The sequence below is a fragment of the Xiphias gladius genome, chromosome 16 (assembly GCF_016859285.1).
Source record: "Xiphias gladius isolate SHS-SW01 ecotype Sanya breed wild chromosome 16, ASM1685928v1, whole genome shotgun sequence".
NCBI classification, from domain to species: Eukaryota; Metazoa; Chordata; class Actinopteri; order Istiophoriformes; family Xiphiidae; genus Xiphias; species Xiphias gladius.
Window position 1 is genome coordinate 20,849,089 of NC_053415.1, and position 18,412 is coordinate 20,867,500.

The 18,412-nt window shown below is 42.7% G+C and overlaps 1 protein-coding gene across 6 annotated transcripts in view; it reads right to left on the reverse strand.

Moving 5' to 3' along the window:
• Positions 1-34: 34 nt before the first annotated feature.
• The window catches only part of si:ch211-269e2.1 (cohesin subunit SA-2), a 19,640-nt gene continuing 1,262 nt past the window's right edge, over positions 35-18,412 (reverse strand). For 4 of the 6 annotated variants that reach the window (XM_040149146.1, XM_040149147.1, XM_040149148.1 and 1 more), the window contains exons 2-32: positions 18,146-18,242; positions 17,943-18,030; positions 16,970-17,134; positions 15,774-15,870; positions 15,533-15,609; positions 15,356-15,427; positions 14,204-14,408; positions 13,950-14,101; positions 13,769-13,842; positions 13,535-13,658; positions 13,235-13,333; positions 12,701-12,780; positions 12,504-12,611; positions 12,278-12,398; positions 11,997-12,114; positions 10,942-11,045; positions 10,677-10,769; positions 10,391-10,477; positions 9,468-9,668; positions 8,853-8,929; positions 8,642-8,729; positions 8,411-8,491; positions 7,205-7,297; positions 6,950-7,124; positions 3,590-3,726; positions 2,515-2,616; positions 2,257-2,408; positions 2,038-2,166; positions 1,765-1,955; positions 1,576-1,651; positions 35-1,471 (exon numbers count right to left, since the gene is read on the reverse strand). In XM_040149146.1, coding sequence (XP_040005080.1) covers positions 1,336-1,471; positions 1,576-1,651; positions 1,765-1,955; positions 2,038-2,166; positions 2,257-2,408; positions 2,515-2,616; positions 3,590-3,726; positions 6,950-7,124; positions 7,205-7,297; positions 8,411-8,491; positions 8,642-8,729; positions 8,853-8,929; positions 9,468-9,668; positions 10,391-10,477; positions 10,677-10,769; positions 10,942-11,045; positions 11,997-12,114; positions 12,278-12,398; positions 12,504-12,611; positions 12,701-12,780; positions 13,235-13,333; positions 13,535-13,658; positions 13,769-13,842; positions 13,950-14,101; positions 14,204-14,408; positions 15,356-15,427; positions 15,533-15,609; positions 15,774-15,870; positions 16,970-17,134; positions 17,943-18,030; positions 18,146-18,195 — 3,552 coding nt within the window. In that variant the 5' untranslated portion in view covers positions 18,196-18,242 and the 3' untranslated portion in view covers positions 35-1,335. The remainder of the gene's footprint in view (positions 1,472-1,575; positions 1,652-1,764; positions 1,956-2,037; positions 2,167-2,256; positions 2,409-2,514; positions 2,617-3,589; positions 3,727-6,949; positions 7,125-7,204; positions 7,298-8,410; positions 8,492-8,641; positions 8,730-8,852; positions 8,930-9,467; positions 9,669-10,390; positions 10,478-10,676; positions 10,770-10,941; positions 11,046-11,996; positions 12,115-12,277; positions 12,399-12,503; positions 12,612-12,700; positions 12,781-13,234; positions 13,334-13,534; positions 13,659-13,768; positions 13,843-13,949; positions 14,102-14,203; positions 14,409-15,355; positions 15,428-15,532; positions 15,610-15,773; positions 15,871-16,969; positions 17,135-17,942; positions 18,031-18,145; positions 18,243-18,412) is intronic. The other 2 variants (XM_040149151.1, XM_040149152.1) reach the window with 2 other exon arrangements.

Genomic DNA, 18,412 nt, shown 5'->3' on the forward strand with positions numbered 1-18,412 from the left:
GCTGTTGGTGCACACAAGTTTACAGACAATGGTAATGAAATGCTTTTTTTTTTTTAAATGCCCATTTCGTACAATGTCTTCATGGGGTATTATGTGGAACAGGGTGTGAAGGTATTCATAAAAATCAACATGTTGAAACAAATTGCTACTTAGAGAAATGTACTTGTTTGGATTATTTTTTTTAACTTAAGTTTATTTACAGCAGTACATAAGTAGTTTTTTCGCCAACTTTAACCCAACTATTTCCTATAAGGAGCAATAATAAAGTGGCAGGTAGGACAGTAAAGCATAATTCTTAATCAACCCCAGATAATATTTTGACAAATCTTGGACCTGAGTGTGATCCAAAAGAAAAATTAATAGATGGATCATTTAATGTCACCTGTTACATTCAAGTACAGTAAAAAAAAAAAAAAAAAAATCTATACACATACTGATACAGTTGATCTTCAAATTAAAGTGGTCTCTGAATAAATTATACTAGACCTCATTCTGACATTTTAAAAAGTAAGGCTGGTGTTATTCTATATATTTCTTATTTTTAAAATATCCAATGGAAAGACTAAAACCAACTATCTGTTAGTATCGTTTCCCACTTTCCTACTCCTCTGTAGCACTGAGGGCCAAGGCCATTTGCACCTACTGAAGATGTAAATGAAACCTGAATCAAAAATATATAGTTTAATGTTTTTAAAAGGTCAAGGTGTTCCCTAGAACACCTGGGCGGTGTAGTTTTTAGCAAATGTTACGCAAACATGAGGAAATAGTGCACTTGCCGGGGGCTTTTTTCACTGGTGGACTAATCCACATTTGGTGCTCTAGTGAGTGTTTATGGCAGCAGGACGGTTTATGTGGGGAAAAACTCACAAAAAAAAACTACAGTGCCCATGTTTTTGGAACATGTCACCCAGTTTAACAGTGGGGCTCATTCCATGTGTTTTTAATCATTTCCAGGTGACAACAGAGCTCAGTGGCACAGAGGAATAGGCTACATCACGCTTTGGCTACATACAGTACTTGTTAGAGGCATCGATTCATTGTTGGTTTTAGTCTTTTTGGGGGGGGGGGGGGTCTGTTGGCATTAAGAAAAATACAGAATATCACCACTTGAATCCTTAAAGCCTGTGTCTTCTTAAAAAGACATAATATACAGCACTAAAGAGAAACTTGTCTTAAAGTAACCGTGAGTCAAAAGTTGGACGCCGAGATTCCTGGCCACACAGGAGACACTGGTTACAAGGTGCAAAAGAAAACCATCTCTCTCAGAGCTTGTGACGTCCCGTGAGGTCTTGCCGTTCATACGGGAGCGCCGATGTCCCCCGACCCCCCTCGCATTTAAAGTTCAATCTCCACCGTGTCGTCATCCACCTCGTTGCTCGTGCTGACGATGGTTCCTTCGGTGTCCAGTCTTCTTGCAGAAGGTTCCAGTGGGAGAGAAAACGGATCCATATCTGTTGTCCTCTCCTGATGGCTGAGGTTACAGCAATTAGTGAGTGAGATGAAGAGGATTTGGTTTGTAACTTGTCTATGATATTAACAGAAATCTGAATGTGAGAAATCATCCTTCATCCTCACCTTGGACTGAAGTTGGATCTGTGACCTTTACTAATTTTGGAATCAACGGGGCTTACCGGACAGGGGGACTTGCCTTCTAAAAAAAAAAATAAAACAAAAAGAGAAAAGGGATACACACATGATGTAGCTGGTACTTGGTGACGATAAGTCCATAATAGTTCTGTGCTTGACTGTTGTTTAGTGCAGTACCTTCTAGTTTTTGTTTGGAGAAGGGAGAGCGATTGGGCGGGTTTGGCTTCCTGTCAGAGCTAACATAGGACACGGCATCCTCCCCTTCAGCTGCAGCCAATAGAGAAGCACGATAGTAGATAAGCGGCTGCCAGCACTCCTCTCTGAGGTCAATAATGTGCTCTGCGGTGTGCTTCTGCAGGCAGGAGAACCTGCACAGACATGAACAAACTTTTAGAAATTTCAGAAAGCCATGTTTCAAAACCTGTTTGCAAACCTGTATGCAGCACTTACACTGTCTTCTTGTCTGGTTTGAGCAGTTTGCAGGAGAACTCACTGAGGATGGTCAGGAAGGAGAGGTATGGCGGTGTAGGTGTTTCTGGGGTCTGGCTAAACTCTTGGAACACAAACTCTATGCCGTTCCTAAAGAAATTGAAGCACAAACAAAAATTTTAGGCACAAAAACCTGCAAAAAATGAATCCAAGTCATGAAAAACAAGAAACCGTTCTGACCTGTGGATCATGACGACGCACTCACGAAACTTGACGAGGTCCCCGAAGGTAAGAGCAAACCGCCTGGCCAGCTCCTTGATGCTGGTGAAGGTCTGGACCCCTGGGTGAGCCCTACCACCGCTCTCCTGCTCCTTTTTAAGACGAACAAACAGCTGGGGAGCGGAGGGACAATTGCATCAGCACCCTTCTGCTTGCCGGTGCCAATGACGTTGGGTTGGCTGAAGTTTATTTTTTCAGATAAGTATGTAGCGACTATACCTGCTGCAAACAGAGCGCCAGTGTGCGAGCGCTCTCTATCTTATCTATCTGTCGGGTCCTGTACATCGTTTCTTTGATGATGTCTCCAAAGTCGTTATAATACTGGCGAAGAAAGAGTAAATATTACATGAGAGATTTGCTGTAAATACTAGCATTAAAGGAATAATTTGACATTTTAGGAAATGTGCTTATTCACTTTTCTGCAAGGAGGTATATAAAAAGATCGATGCCACATAGTTAGCCACAGATTGGGCCTCTCCTTTATTACCATTGCATTCAAGTCCCAGCACTAAGCAGATGGCATTTTTAAAAATGAAAAAATACTCCATCTCCTGCACGCTAAAACTATTTTTAACCCATTTCTCAAATTGCAGTTTTATTTCCTAATCTAGGTATCCAGGTGCAAGATATGTCCCTGCTCTTTTTGTTAAACATAAGCAACATATTAAAGCGTTATTTTGTATGAAAATCTAAAATATTAGAAAGAAACATCGATACATACCAATATAATTGACAATGAAAGTTTTAATGTTTATTCAAGTTGTTCAAATCGATCAAGGAGATAAGTCATTTCTGGCTACCAACTTTGTTCGGATTAGGAAAAAGACGCGCAACTTGAGAATTATGTTTAAAAAATAAAAATCTTTGTATCATTCAGCGGACAGAAATTTGTTCCATCCAGACAGATGAGTCTTTGAAGATTCTAGAAATACCTTCAGAGCAACAGTAAGTGTTGCTGAAGGTCCTTCTGGGTTTTTCAAAGATGGGTTCGTATTCGTTTTTCGGAAAATCGGACGCTTGGTGCTGGAATGTAATGGTGACCCAGGGGAGGCGTGAACTGGGGCTAGCTGGAGCGAGCTGCCTGCTAGCTCAGCTTAGCATACGGGCTGAAAGCAGGGCGAAAAAGCTAGCCTGGGTCTGTCCCCTTAGCTAAGCTAACCAGCTGTGTGCTGTAGCTTCACATTTACCATACAGACCTGAGAGCTTTTTTGATCTTCTCATCTAACTCTCCAGGAACACAGTGCAGTGTCGCTCTCAAAACGTTGAACTATTCCTTTAAGGAGTTAACCTTTACCTTCATGTAGAACATGAAGACCTCAGCTGCCATGCTCATCTCCAGCACTCCATGTACTATCAGTTTGCAGAAGGCCGCGAGCAGGTTTCTGCGTTTGTGAAGGTCCTCCAGCCTCTCCACTTCAGAGTTTTCGCTGACTGAGGGAGCCAGATGGAGGCGAAGGGCGTGGTTGGATGTGGAGTGGTCGGGAGCGAAGGCAGGGGAAGGCAGCGAAGTAAGAAGAGTGATTAATCATGAGAAATCATATAACAGAAAGAAAAGAACAAAGCACAGGCGGTAAAGATTGTTCTAGTTAGTTTCAGGACAATGACTTTAGCAGGTGGAAATCAAAGATAACATAAGACTAGAGTTATGGTTGTGACACCATGTGGCTTCAATCTTTCACAAGGCTAATAAAATAGCCTCGGAGGTGAGCCAGAGTTAATGGAATTTTCTCACGGAAAGAGATTGCCCTGATTTTATGATTTAACTCAGTGCCCTCGCCCTCGAAGTGGTCGCAGATCCAGCAGCTAATAGAAAACACTGTCTATATAACAAAACCATTATCAGGCAAATCCAATAAAGCAATAGCTTTTTATTACATGTTCAAAAACCAATAATCCTGGATTGTATTTGGTTGAACATTTAAGAGATTCCCACCAGGACAGTTATTGACTTCTCTCGACTCTCCCATATTTGGATGCAATATGTTTCTGAAAGTAGAAGCCATGGTAAAGATAATAAAACGTTTTAGTAATAGTCAGCCATGAATGAATTCACAAGTTTACCTGCAGGACCTTACAAAGAGAACACCCCCTATGTATTTCCAACATGTCAATCTTGTTTTCCTCATTTTAGATCAGACAGGAGCATACTGCCGTCATCAATTTACAAGCTGCATCACTTTGCATAACAAAGTCTAGCATCCCTTCATACAAATTAGTCAACCCTGTTTCACTCTGAAGACATTAACAGGGTTTCCTTTGTAATTGAGGGTCAACTGTCGGGTCAGGTTGGAGATCAGGCCCCATTTACAGTCAGCAGGCAGCTCTGCAGTGAGTGATTAAGCCAAATGTGTGGCCGTGCATTTAAAAACTGCATGTCTTTACCACGGCGAGCTGCTACTCTGAGCCAAGGCTTCACTCAGAACACCAAAGGCCCAAGACACAGGATGCTGCTCTGGGCAGAGAGAGAGAGAGAGAGAGAGAGAGTGCCATCTACTGTGCAATACTGCAACATGTTTTCTCCTGGTTGTCCCGAACGCTGCCCGGGTACATGTTCGTCAAACGCACCGCTACAAAGCAGCAGCTGTGTGAGGATGCAGATGTCACCGACGCATTTTTCGGAGCAGTTTGCCAGCCTTGCTGCGCAGCAGAGCCTGTCTAAAGCAGTCCGAGTAAAAACAAGTTGGTGAAAACAAAACTCAAAAGCACCCCTCAGTTTGATAGTCTGGCGTTTCAGATGCATAACACAGACGGTAATTCACTGCATCCATTCAATTCCAGCAGGGGACTTTTGCGGGAGGTACAACTAACTACACTTATTCAAGTACTGTACTTGTGTGCAATTTCTAAGTACTGGAAATACTGTACTTTTTACTCCCCTACATTTATTTAACAGCTGTAGTTACTGGTTTCCTCTCAGATTAAGAACGTACATTTAAAAACACACGATAGGCTTATAAAATACAATGTGTTGTCAAAAATTGAAACAGTGCCTCCCTAACATTTTGGCCTTTGGAGGCCTTTTACAAAAGACCGCAATCTCTCGGGGCCCCACGTTTCAGGCCTCTGTGAGCTGTTAGCAGGGGGGCACATTTCTTCTCTTAACTTCTCAGATGTTGTCATTTTAAAAAAACTGTTCGAGGCCCAAAGAGGTAAAATGAAAGATCAGAGAATAGTCTAAAACATGAATGCAAATTTGTGTATCATAACCTTGTTTTCTCTTCTTTCCTCCCCCATCAATCCTTTTACAACGCCTCAGATTTGTCTTATTACCCTTTGGACGGGGCCTGGCCCCTAAACTAGAAAACACTGGAATAAATGACCCTACCTCATATAGTGTAGTAGCAGCTACAGCAGTAAAATGCTGCTTATGTATCGACGCACCAGTGTTGACAATCCAATCACGTCAAGATCTTCTCCCAACCCATAAAAAACCCTCTGCTTGGAATAATGATTTGTGCAATCTGTGTAATGATGTTTTTTTGCACAAATAAAGTTCAATTACCTTCTTAAAAATTCGTAAAGCTACATCGGTAACGCTTTATTTTATGGGTTATGTATTTTCCAACTACTTTTCTGGAAACTTTTTTTATAATTTCCTAAGAATTAGCTGGTATTTAGCTGTTACTTACTGGGATATTTTCTACAAAGACCTACGCAATGTGGTTCTAATTATAAAGAAAATGGAGAAAGTTTTACTAGCATTATTAAGTACCTGCTCGTTATATTCGAGCTTTTAAGAAAAAAAAAAAGGAAATTATGCGGTAAGTCAGTGTAGAGTGGTTCATAAGCAGACGTAAGAGTCCATCAGAGTTTCAAAGAAAGACAAACAAGAACTCTTAATTCTTAACTTGATATGTGACTGTGCCAAACTGACTCGCTTTCTTTTACAGGTCCGGTCTGCGGAAGTTAGGTTGAGATATGTTTGTATGTGTAACTGCTGAGTCAGCGAAATTTAATTGCATGGAGTGTGTTTTATTTGTTGATCATCAAGTCAGTTTCAAACATAACTATTGAATCTCCGGTGTATTTTTGTTAAGTCTTTCTAGGGAACTCTGATGGATATTGACGTGAATTCATGAACCATTTTTGACTGCTAAGTTTTTTCTTAAAAATTTGAATAAATTAATATATTGTACTTAATAACTGTAGCAACCAACATTTTCTGCTTTTCCCTCATAATTAGAACCAAACTGCGTAGGCGTTTCTGGGAAATATCCTAGTAATTTTCAGCTTACTACCAAAAGTTTTCAGGAAATTAGCTGGAACATACAGGACCCATTCAATAAAAAGTGTTACTGCTACAACTAGTCATTCTCCGTCCATGAAAAATCCAGAAATCTACAATTATGAAAACATTTTTCATTTCAAAAGTTTAACTAATAGGTACGAGATCTCTCACCCTTCACTGAAATAAATGTCCCTTCGCAGTGTTTTTACACTGGAGGTTTCAAGTTTCCACATCACACTTGTATAAGCTGCTTATTGTACCAAACTAGTCGAGGTGAATGCAAAAACATGATTGTATGTACACATCTTAAAATCAGATTAAAGGGTGAGCACAGAGAAACTTTTCCTCCTTCAGCAGCTGAATGGGAAAACACAAACATCCGGAGACGCATCATCCTGTGCACAGTGACGGTGAGACGGGTCTCACCCCTGCTCTGGCTGTCACACTCCGGGCCAACAAAGACGTGCATGCATACAAAGGTCAACAGCGCCCTCTGCAGTTTGGGACTGGGTGTGTAGAGCAGCGGACCAAAGGAGGTGGGATCCCACACGTGCAGCTGGTAGGAATGAGCCGTCAGGACGTCGCACACACCCAGAAAAGCCTGAAACAGAAAAATGAGGGGAGCTTAGAAAAGGCTACAAAAGGCCATTACTGCCAAAAAAACCAACACCTGCTGCCCACCTGTTGCCGCACAACGTTGTCAGGGTGGGAGAGACAGCGATGACTCCTCTCACAGAACAGACGCAGCTGCAGCCTCTGGGCCACAGCATTCTCCTACAACACAAAACACACACACACACAGGGCTTCAGAAAGAACAATGCCGATGACTGGCGTACAGTGCAGCATTTTGCCTGCAAATATGAACATTTTGTTAATGGACAAGCTTTCAAAAAGGGAACAGAGAAGCTAAAACTGTGCAGAAATTATTTAAAGAATAGTGCCACTCAATAAGGGCCTCTTTAGAAATACAGTCACACAGAAAAACTCTGTCTGTTGCTTCACTTTGCATACCAAACACACTGTATTCCCCTTTTCATTAGTCATCTCCCCCTCTCTTCTTCGCCTGCTTTTGTGTCCTCTGTGTCGCCCTTCTTTTTGTTCACTTAACTTTTTTTTTTTTTTCCCCCCCATCCATTGTCTGGATGCTGAAGCTCGTAAATGTCAGCCTCTGTGCTCGTAATCGTTTGTCCATGAGGCCTTAAACTTAGCCCCGCTCCTGCCGTCACCTCAGGGCTGGGACTACTTCTCCCTTTAAATTCATCACAGCTGATAATGCAATAAGAAAATGAGACGAACATCAATTTTTATGACTTTTTTTAAAGACAATACTTCTCAGTTTATTGCCGGCATGAAAGTCCTCTTGGAAAAAACAAAGTTGTTTTCCCTTTAAGTAATTAACAAGATGTATTTGTGTTTTTGCTAAAGTTACGCAGTTTCATCTGGTGGTAGATTCTCAACTGTTTTGAGAAGATTTGTTTCAATTTCACATGGTAATTTTCTGTGACTAATGCTTTGCAAACCAAAAATTCTGAATGTGAACAAAGATTGTGTGTATATATATTACATACATACATACACACACACACACACACACACACACACACACACACACACACATATATATGTATACATGTATGTAATGTATGTACGTATGCTTTTGTTTGTCTGGTCATGTTTGATTTTCTTTTTATCTGCTGTATTCTGGTTTGTCTTGCAAAAGACATCTTGATCTCAATGAGGTTAACTGATTAAATAAAGGTCATATAAAGACAGGTCTGAATATTGATTTTAGGAATATATTGTATATGATGGTTTCCATGAATGTGAAAAAAATCTCAATATTTTATATCTTGATACTCTGGCATGTTAAAGTAGATGTAACTCACTCTGGAGGTTAGAGTCTCATGACTCGTGTTGAGAGACCAGAGCAGGAAGTAACACAGACACTGCAGAACCTCCAGCAGCACCTTCAGAGACAAAAAGGGGAGCAGAAGAGACAGAGACTAAGGACAATTATAGTAGAACGACAGTGGATAAATGCGATCGCAACACTTGTGCGGTGTTGAGTTAAATCATCAGTGGCTACGTTTGACTATTGAGGGGGGCAGTGATGGTACCTCGGGCGGCGCTCCTCCCCGGCTGCTCTCCGCCGGCAGGAGAGGAGAGAGCAGCTCAAACAGGCTCCACCGAGAGAGGTCGTGACAGCTACAGCAACGTGGAGCGAAACAGATACAGTATGTACAGCACATAAATACACCTCACTGGCAGAACGTTGTAGGCTCAAAAAAAAAAAAAAAAACCTCATTGCGGATAAATCTCAAACGTTACTTGTGGAAAGCTCGGAGTTTCTTCAGTGTGGCTAAAAATTCTCCGGTTTTCTCCTCATCAGCGGAGAAGCAGTCACCCTGCGACAGACAAACAGGAACTAGTGAGTCGTCTTGTTAAGCCGGGCTACTTATTCTCTGCCTGCACGGGTGTTTGGCGCGCCTGTACACCAGTGAATGCCAACCATCGTGGTTCGTGACCTCTGTGACCTTGGACGACCTGTAAGCAATTACACCAGAGAATGATTTTCCTTCTCAGACGCTTTCATTTGAAGGATTTGAGGCCTGGAGAGGTGAAAGCATCCAGTATTTTACAAGAAAAAAAGTTAAATGTAGACGAAAATCAGAAAAAAAATGTCCATTATTTTGTATAACAGAAGTATCTGATGACCCGTCAACCTTTTGCCTTGAGGGGCCCTGTTATTGGGCTCATTTGTAAATACAGTATACAGAGTATTCAACATTCATTGCCCTGGACAAGTGAACAGGATTATAACGGTCTTAAATTTGTCACTTTCTCAAATAAACACCTAAGAAAAAGTAATTCACTAGTCCAAAACATAAATACGTACGGTACATCCACATTCTTTTGGCCACACAGTGTATCAGTGTATCTCACCTTGAGTGAGTCCTCCAGCAGGACTGTCAGGCGGTCCGCCCAGGTCTGGACCAGAGAGTCTCTGGCCGCCCGGGCCGTGGCGCACCAGGTCGTCTCCTCGCCGCACAGGGCGAGATATGTGCGGGCCGCCGCCTCCAGAACAGCAGGGCCCGAGTGGAGGTCCAAAACCGCTCCCATCTCTGCCATCAGGCTGGATACTGCCTGAGGGAAAGAGGACGAGAACGGCGCCAGTTACTTTCAGAATTTGTCGACCGCCAACGCGAGACCAATTGATGGCGATTTTGATCATTGCTTAATTATTTCAAGTAATGTGTCTAAAAATACAAAACATATGCTTGATACAACAACACAGATCCGACTGTTTTCTGCCTCTCTCTCTTTCGTGTCATAAGAACTTGTTTTCCAGTTTTTTTATAGTTGTTGGATTGATCAAAACAAACAACTTCAAGACATCACATTTGGTCATTTGGTATTTGTCACAGTTTTTTTTTTGACATTTTACTACATGATGAATACTCGTATGAAAAAAATAATTAGTAGATAAATCAATAATCAAACAATAAAATGACTGCCCTGGTTACAGAGGCTTGGATGCTCTCTTCAGCTAAAAATCAGTGTAATTTCACCATTAAAATTTTGCCCACAAGAACATAAATACCAGCGCAGTCCTGCGGCGTGAGAAATGCTCTCAGCATTACCTCAATTTTTCACAATGCAGCTATAATAACTCGTTCAGTGTAACTGACGTAATCAATAATAGTGGCTCCGTAATAAATTCTACATTAAAAAAAAAAACATTTGAATTTGATTTCATGGCTCCAAAACCTTTGGTCTATCACTAAAGATGAGGGAAGTGTGTCACCCCATTCATTTTTCATGTTCCATGCTATCGTTTGTGTAAGCTGAAAGGCTGGGACGCAGACCTGTGTGTTTTCAGCCTCAGGACCCTCAGGGTGGAAGTACTGAGGAATCCTCATCAGGGAGGCAACGATGTCCCGGCTACTTGAAAACTGCACGCACACACACACACACACACACACACACACACACACACACACACACACACACACACACACACACACACACAACATCAACGAACAGAAAGGATCGGGACTGCAATGCGCAGCATCTGACTGTTCTCCACGGAGATCTGAAAGCTCTCCATACAAAATTTAATTGTACAATAACAATTCTGTGAGGGGTAAACACCTTGGACAGTAACTTTGGAAGCACGAGGAGGAGATGTTCGGTCAGCTTCGTACAGTCGTCCATCTGAATTTTCTTTTCTCTGGCGCTCATTACCTGCAATGGTACATTTACAACGGTACATTTACAATTTTTATTCATTTGGCAGATGCTTTTTGTCCAAAGTATATTGTCAAGTAAAATATAATATAAGACTCGCGGTCCAATATTTCTATTGCAATACACTTAAGGTGATGCCATCTTTATTAGTAACTGATTCCCCACTGACCTTCTTCGCTCCGCTCCTCCCGGCCAGGGCTGGTCCCTCTGAGGCCTGACGCACCGACGCCACCAGAATCTCTACAAGCACTGCTTGTTCTGCCAGTGTAAGACCTACACACACACACACACACACACACACACACAGACAAACACAGGAGACGTGACTGCTGTAGACTTGATGGATGCGTGAACATCTCCTCCACAGATAAACTGAAAGGTGCTATGCTAGATATTGTGAAGCATCTGGATAATAACAGAATCTAGCAGTGGTATGTTATGGCTGAAACAAACTTTGCTGAAAACAGAGCATAGGGGGCCAACGGAGGCTGTGACAAACTGACTTAATATGATGCCGATACAGACAGCGTATTAATAATAAACAATAATAAACAGTCAAAAAGACTTTTAGCTGTAATAGATTTATTGAAGACAGTCCAAGCCCCACATTTATTTTAATTCAAGATAAAATAAAAGACCAATAATTTATGCAGTTTTGGCTTATTAGTTTTCTCAAACTAAGAGGGAGAGAAAAAGGACAAAATACTGTATATACTTATGAAAAATAGTGAGAAACTTTTACTTATTAGTCTATTCACGGACCAGATCCTCACGAGAGCAGTTGTGCTGCAAAATACTGATGTTTTTAAGCATCGATGCTTAAAAACATCAGTATTTTGATGATGACACTCCTGGATAGCTGCCCTTAATACTCAGTATAGACTGCAGGGTGTTTGGTAACGAAGCGGTGGTGTTCTGCACATCTGGTGCATCCCAATAACATTCACAAATACGCTTTAGTCATCAATAAGCACCAGGTTTTAAGAAATCCTTCTAGATGACTGTATTCTTCCTTAATATGTGGGAAAATGTTGTAGTCAAATCAGTGAAATAATCTGTCAAACAAATGCATCGGTCGACTAATCTTTTTGAGGACTTTTCACTGCACTCCTGCCTGCTCCACCACCAACTCGTACTCACACACACACACACACACACACACACACACACACACACACACACACACACACACACACACACACACACACACACACACTTTCTTACCTGTACTGTGTGAGGAAGGGTCCTGCAGCAGTATGGATGTGAGAGTGGCCCAGTCCTTCAGCAGAGCTCCGCCGCAGTCCCACAGACTGTCCACCAGGTATACCACATGTTTGTGCAGCTGCAGGCACACACACACACACACACACACACACACACACACACAGACACGCAAGAGACGACACACAGCATCATGATATGAACATATACTAAGCCCCCCCTACGACACAAGTAAGTCCAGGTGGTTAACTTTGAGTTGAATTGAAGGTTCCAACGTATTTCACCTCAGACTCCTGGTGGAACTGCAGCAGAGCCTTCAGTCTGGCAGAGGTTCGTCGTTCATGTGCCTCCTCCTCATTTCGTTCATCCTGAGTATCAGATGCAGGAGTTACAGTGTTCAGAAGCCTGAGAGAGACCAACAATATCAGGGTAAACACGAATTAGCTGTTTGTTTGTTTGATTTATTTGTTTTTGGTTTGTTTTTTTTTCAAGTGATGGAGGTCAACGCACCTCGAGAAGAGCAGCTCCCCTGCGGTGGCTGCAAGAGGTCGCTGTGAAGAGTAAACGAACTGGAGGAGCTGCTTGTAGTCCTCTGGACTGAGCGCATCATCGGAAGTTCTGCAAATTATTATAAGTTATGCAAATAGTGGGAAAACATTAAGGATGGCTGGAAAAGAATAAGAGCGACAAACATGCTGGTGACTAACTTGGAGATGAGCACCAGTAGTTTCATGGTCTGCACTGCCACTTCACTGTCCTTATCCAGGGTCATGGAGATCATCCGGTCCTGGAGCACAAACAGTACACATCATGCATTTATGCATCATGCACTTACAAAGAGCCTTTCTGTTTAGCAGTGCCTGCATCAATCAATATTGTGGATAGTAACCAACAACAGTAATCAATTCTGCAGATGTATCACCCAACTCTGCAGCACTACCGAGCTTTTTGGCCTGTTTTTGGTCTTTGTTCTGGTCTTGTGGACTCTATGGTTTAGTCTCACTGCTTTCATCAAAACCGTTTCCAGCAGCAGAAGACAAAGTTAAGAAACTTGAGGAATGAACGACATTCAACGTAAAGAAGCAGATATTTTTATCAGGAGTTGCTGCTCAAGATTAGTGAATATTGGACTTCCATTTGATGACTGTGTGTCCGTCTGCTTTTTTTTTTTTTTTTTAAATGTTTTCCTGCCCCCTAGTGGCCATAATCCATTGATGCAACTTTAAGCAGGGTTTGGTTACCTTGAAACGGCTGGTGAACAGGTCTAGTTTGGGGAGAAGCAGAGGGTCTCCATATAAACCCTGCAAACCTAACACACACTTGAGACGCACATCTGGTATCTGAAAGATGATATGCACATCAGTACAGAGGTCGTACATACAGTCAATAGCTTGTTTCAAACTTTACACCAGGGGCCTGACATTAAACATTTATAGCTCTGATCGCCAGTTTCATAACCGTGGATGGCAGTCAGACAACATGCGAAAAAATTATTACTTTTGCGTCACATCACATTGTGTTTCGTCTCTGCTGGTATTTACTTTGTCGTACATCATCCAGCCCACGTATTTGAGGTAGCTATCACTGAGAAATGCAGAACTGTAGAGCTTCATCCACAAACCCAACTCCTCCATACAGATGGAGCGGATTTCTGGAAGCACATCCCTGCGCAGAAACAAACGCACACGTCAGCTCCAAACCGAATTAAATAATCCTCTAATGCACATCAAAAGCTGAAACCAAGCAATGCCAGAGAAACTGTGAGGTTCATTTACCGGTATCTTTTGAGAAAAACTCCTTTGAAGATGATGTCCATCATGCTCTCTATCTCCACCCTCTTCTCCTGCAGCTGGAGGAGCATGAGGAGCGAGTAAGATGTGGCTTATTCACACGGAGCAGAGATGAAATCTTTCAAACTCCCCTCTACGCAGTCGGGTACAAAGTGAGGCGTCTTACCTCAGTAATCTTCTTCTGTATTCTCTCCAGCTGTGGTGTGCTTTTCTGTCTCGCTGTCTTTGTCCTCTGCACCTTGTAAAGTTTCTGACTGTTTTCGATCCCGACACTCAGGCTCAGAGCCACGCCCACCAGAGCGCTCAGCAGCTTCACCGCTTATTACAGATGTCCGCATCGAAAACCCAGAGTAGAGATTAGTTTATTTAACACATTTGTGTGTCTGTGTGTGTGTGTCTGTGTGTTTTCCGTTTCCTTACCTGCTAGCGTGCAGGTGTGTCGGAAGGCTCGCACGTAAGAGTTCGACAGCTCTGTGAGCAGCGAGATCAGTGTGTCCATCAGGTATCTGTCAAAGATGACGCTGTGCTGACACTGAGCCACCAGCACCGACACAAAGTCACAGAACTCGGAGTGAAACCAGCGACCGTAGGGGCCGGACTGTATGAGAGGATACTCCACACTGTCCTACAGTGGAGAGGAGGAGGGAGGCCAAAAAAAAAAACCAAAAAAAAGGGGGAGAGAAAACCCTTTTCAGAGGTTAGAGAAGCAAGTCACTTAAAAGTCTCAATTCATCGTCATCTTTACTTTCCTCATGTGAAGAACTATGCTGGATATCAGCTCAGTTAGTAGGAAAAAAGACAAGGCAGAAGTTGGATTGACAGGAAAGGGCAGAAAGGTTTGTCGCCTAGGTCAAGGGAGAGTTTCTCTCCATATGCAGGACTGAAGAGGGGAGAGAAATTGTGTTCCTTCAGCGCTGGGGTGCACACAATAAAGAAAACAAACTGATAAGCAAGAAATGGGTACAAAAGAGAGTCAAATATAATGCTATCACGTAGTATAACATGGTACATTTATGATTAGTTGTGGTTGTGGAGCTGCTCAATAACTCAGACTGTGAACAGCTTCCAGGTGTAAAGTGACTGAGTGAAAGACAGATATGCGACCGAAACAGGGCGTTCCTGCAGAAGGGAAACCTAACTAAAAGTAAAAGTACGCTGAGTTGAATACATCAGAGCTGAATCCAAAAATCGGCCCCAGTTTGCTTCCCGTATTTACTTTCTGCCATTTTACTGTCACTGAATGTCTGGATTCTCAGCATAAAACCTATACGCTGTGTAGCAGCCTCAACAAACCCTTCGCTGGAAGTGAAGAATCCAGTGTCCATGTGTGCAAAAAACTCTCAACATGCAATCCTGAACTTTTGCTCCTGAGAGGACAGATGACAGTGCAGGCTAACGATTCAATGCAACTGATGTTTAGCACTAACTGAGGACACGTTTGGACAAAAAGGAGCTAAAAAAAAATTTTTTTATGAGACCCTCTGGGAACTGGAAGATGATAAATACATTTAAGAGATCAAATGGTTTATATGTGAATAGAAAAAGTGCAGAAAGCAGGTTTGTACTACTGACTGTGTCCATGGGCCACGTGACTGTGAGGATCCATGGAAAAGCCAGAAACTTTTTATACTGCAGACTGGCGACCTGAAACACACACAGTCACACAGTTTCAGTTCAGACTGTCAAAGCTGCTGCAACAGCGAGAGACAGAAGGATGGAAAACAAAAAACCAGATTGAAGACCTCTTACCTCATCTAGCTCCTCGACCATCTTACTCATCACATCACTGTCCTCTTTGCTCTGACACATCTCTGCTGTCACCACGCCTGGGAAAGACAGAAGGGAAACACAGATATGATTCTGTGTATTCTGCATGTACGTGTGTGTGTGTGTGTGTGTGTGTGTGTGTGTGTGTGTGCGTGTGCACGTGTGCGTGTGGGCGGGTGTTTGCAGGCGTTTGCAGATGTGCGCGTGGGCGGCGACTGCTTGCCTTTGCACCCGGAGCACTGGATGAAGAAGCTGATGAGATCAAGGAGAGAGGAGTCTCTGTCCGTCACGTACGCCTCAATCCAGTCCTCTATCACCGCCTGCTCACACATGAGTTTGTGTTAATATTCTGAAAATACACCGGATAATATCAGCCTATCGTAGCTGGTATCTTCAGGTGTTTTTATAATCGAGGGTATGGGCTGATTCTTGTTTCTGTAAAAAGCTGTAAATGTCGTTTGCATGCAGCTGCTCCTTAGCTCAATATGCAACTTTAATATCGACGTGCTTGTTAACCTGCCGACAGAATGATCAAGCCCAAAGCAAGTAATAAGTAAGAAAAGGTTTATACATAATGCCCTTTTCAAAAGATAAATTACAGAGTGCTTCACATTTAAAGCATCGAACAAGCATGACGGTAACAACGAGGTTGTATTTTAAAAATAGAGAATAGAATAGAGAATACAAAACAAAAATAAAATCAACATAAAGAAATGTTCGGACTCCCTTCATCATAAGTCGAGCTCCATGAACATCTAGTAGACACTGGTCAGCCGATCTGACAGACGTTAAGTTAGTATATGGACACATCAATTCAGAAATATACACAGGGGCTCCACCACATAGAGCCACATAAGTAATGACCTCAACTTTCCATTGAATTCTAAATTCTACCGGCAGCCCATGTAGAGAAGCCAACACCCGATCAATGCAGCCCCTTGGCCGAGGCAGGATTATGATGAATTACAATAATCTAGTCACGAGGACGTGATCATTTCTCGTGATTTTCGAAAGATATGATAGGTCTGATCTTTTGAGTTTGGAAAAAAACAAACAAAAAAACAAAAAACGATTGCACAAGCTACCTTATGTGAACAGAAAAAGGCAGAGAAGAGTCAAACGTGAGTCCTGTTTTAGGTTCGAGGACAAAGGTCCCAGAGACTGCTGCAGAGTCTTTTGAGCACCCCCAGGTCAATAAGAACTACCTGTGTTTTGGCGGCGAACTCATGTTTTCTGTGCACGTCTCACGCTACTTCTGAGGAAAACCAAAGATGCTGATCGGTGTGATTCGACACTTGGGCTCACCTGCCAACAGTTTTGACTTTCAAATTACGAAAAAGTAAGAGGATCTAGAGGAGCGATCCCACTTTTAGACGTTTGATCAAAACAGATTTCCATCACAGAGGCCAGCTACCTTACCTGCATGGCACTCCTGCCCATGGTGACCACCTCAAACAGGGTGACGGCCTCCACGTGCCTCTGTTTATTGTGGCTGCCTCTTGCTCTGCGAACGCTGCTGCGGCCGGCCTTGGCACGTTTGCGTTTGACATTCTCTGAGCCCTCGTGTGCTCTTTTCCTTCTCCTCTGCAGGTTTTGGAAATGTAACAAAACAAGAAAGTACAGACGGCTGAAACGACTGAAGCACATATACGTCCACATATGAAGGAGTTTCCACCAGTCCGCCGCATCCTAAACGGGCGAAATACAAATTTCTGAATGACAGACCCCTCCTGCGTTGGCACTGAAGTACGTGAATGATCAAGGTGCAAATACAAGAAAGTCAGTCGGGCGCCAGACACGTCACCCCTCCAGCTTTGGTGCTAACGAGCCTCAAAATAGTGAAAAATGCCAATTCGAATTACAGAGAGAGACCGAGGTGAAGTCTCCAAATTACTTTTTTTATCCGACTAACAGCCCAAAACCCAAATATATTCAGTTCGGTTCTCATATATGACAAAGAAAAGGAGCAAATCCTCACATTGGAGAAGCTGAGATCAAACAATGTTTGCCATTTCTGCTTGGAAAATGACTAATATGTTTAAATGATTATCAAAATAGCTGCAGCTTAATCATCTGTCGAGCAGCAAATTAACTGACAAATTGTTTCAGCTCTAGAAATATCCAAACAACCCCAGTAATGGGCCTTTAATTGTGTCATTTACAACTCTGCTTTTCCTTCTGTGACATGGCAAACTATCCTCCCAGAAAGGGCCTATTTCCCTCTACAGCTTTTACACAGTATCAACATAATGGCATCGTAGGGTCGTGCATTACGTGTGCTTTGCTTGACTTTCACTTCCCTCCTATCATCCTACTGCTTCTCTACAGCTGCTCCTCTCGTGACAGTGATCGACCGCGCGTGAGCAGGAAAATCCGTTCCGAAAACACCTACCACGCTCTTTTGTCTATTCTCATTCCCCGACTCATCCTCTGAATGATTGACGGCTCCAGAGGAGTTGGCCCCGTCGCGAGAGTTCTGACTGGGGAGTCAAAAACACGAAATTAGAGTACACGAATAAAGAAGGAAATTACTATTCAAGGACGCGCTGTCAACTAATGAGACAACCTGTCCGTATCTGGCTGGTAGATGCTTACTTCTGCTCTGAGGGCCTGGACGCAGCTGCGGCCGTGGGCTCTGGTATCATCTCACTCCTCAGGTTTTTACACGGGGCTCAGGGGTGTGTCTCTGCATCTGGAAATACAGCATGACCAGTGAGAATTAGGGTAAAAAAAAAAAAACTAAAAAAAAACTGTACAACCACAATTATGGGTATTTGATGAACCTTAACCCTGCATCTCGACAGAGAGAGAATGTTGCCATAATCGTGAATATCTGGCCACTAATGACCATATCCCCAGGAG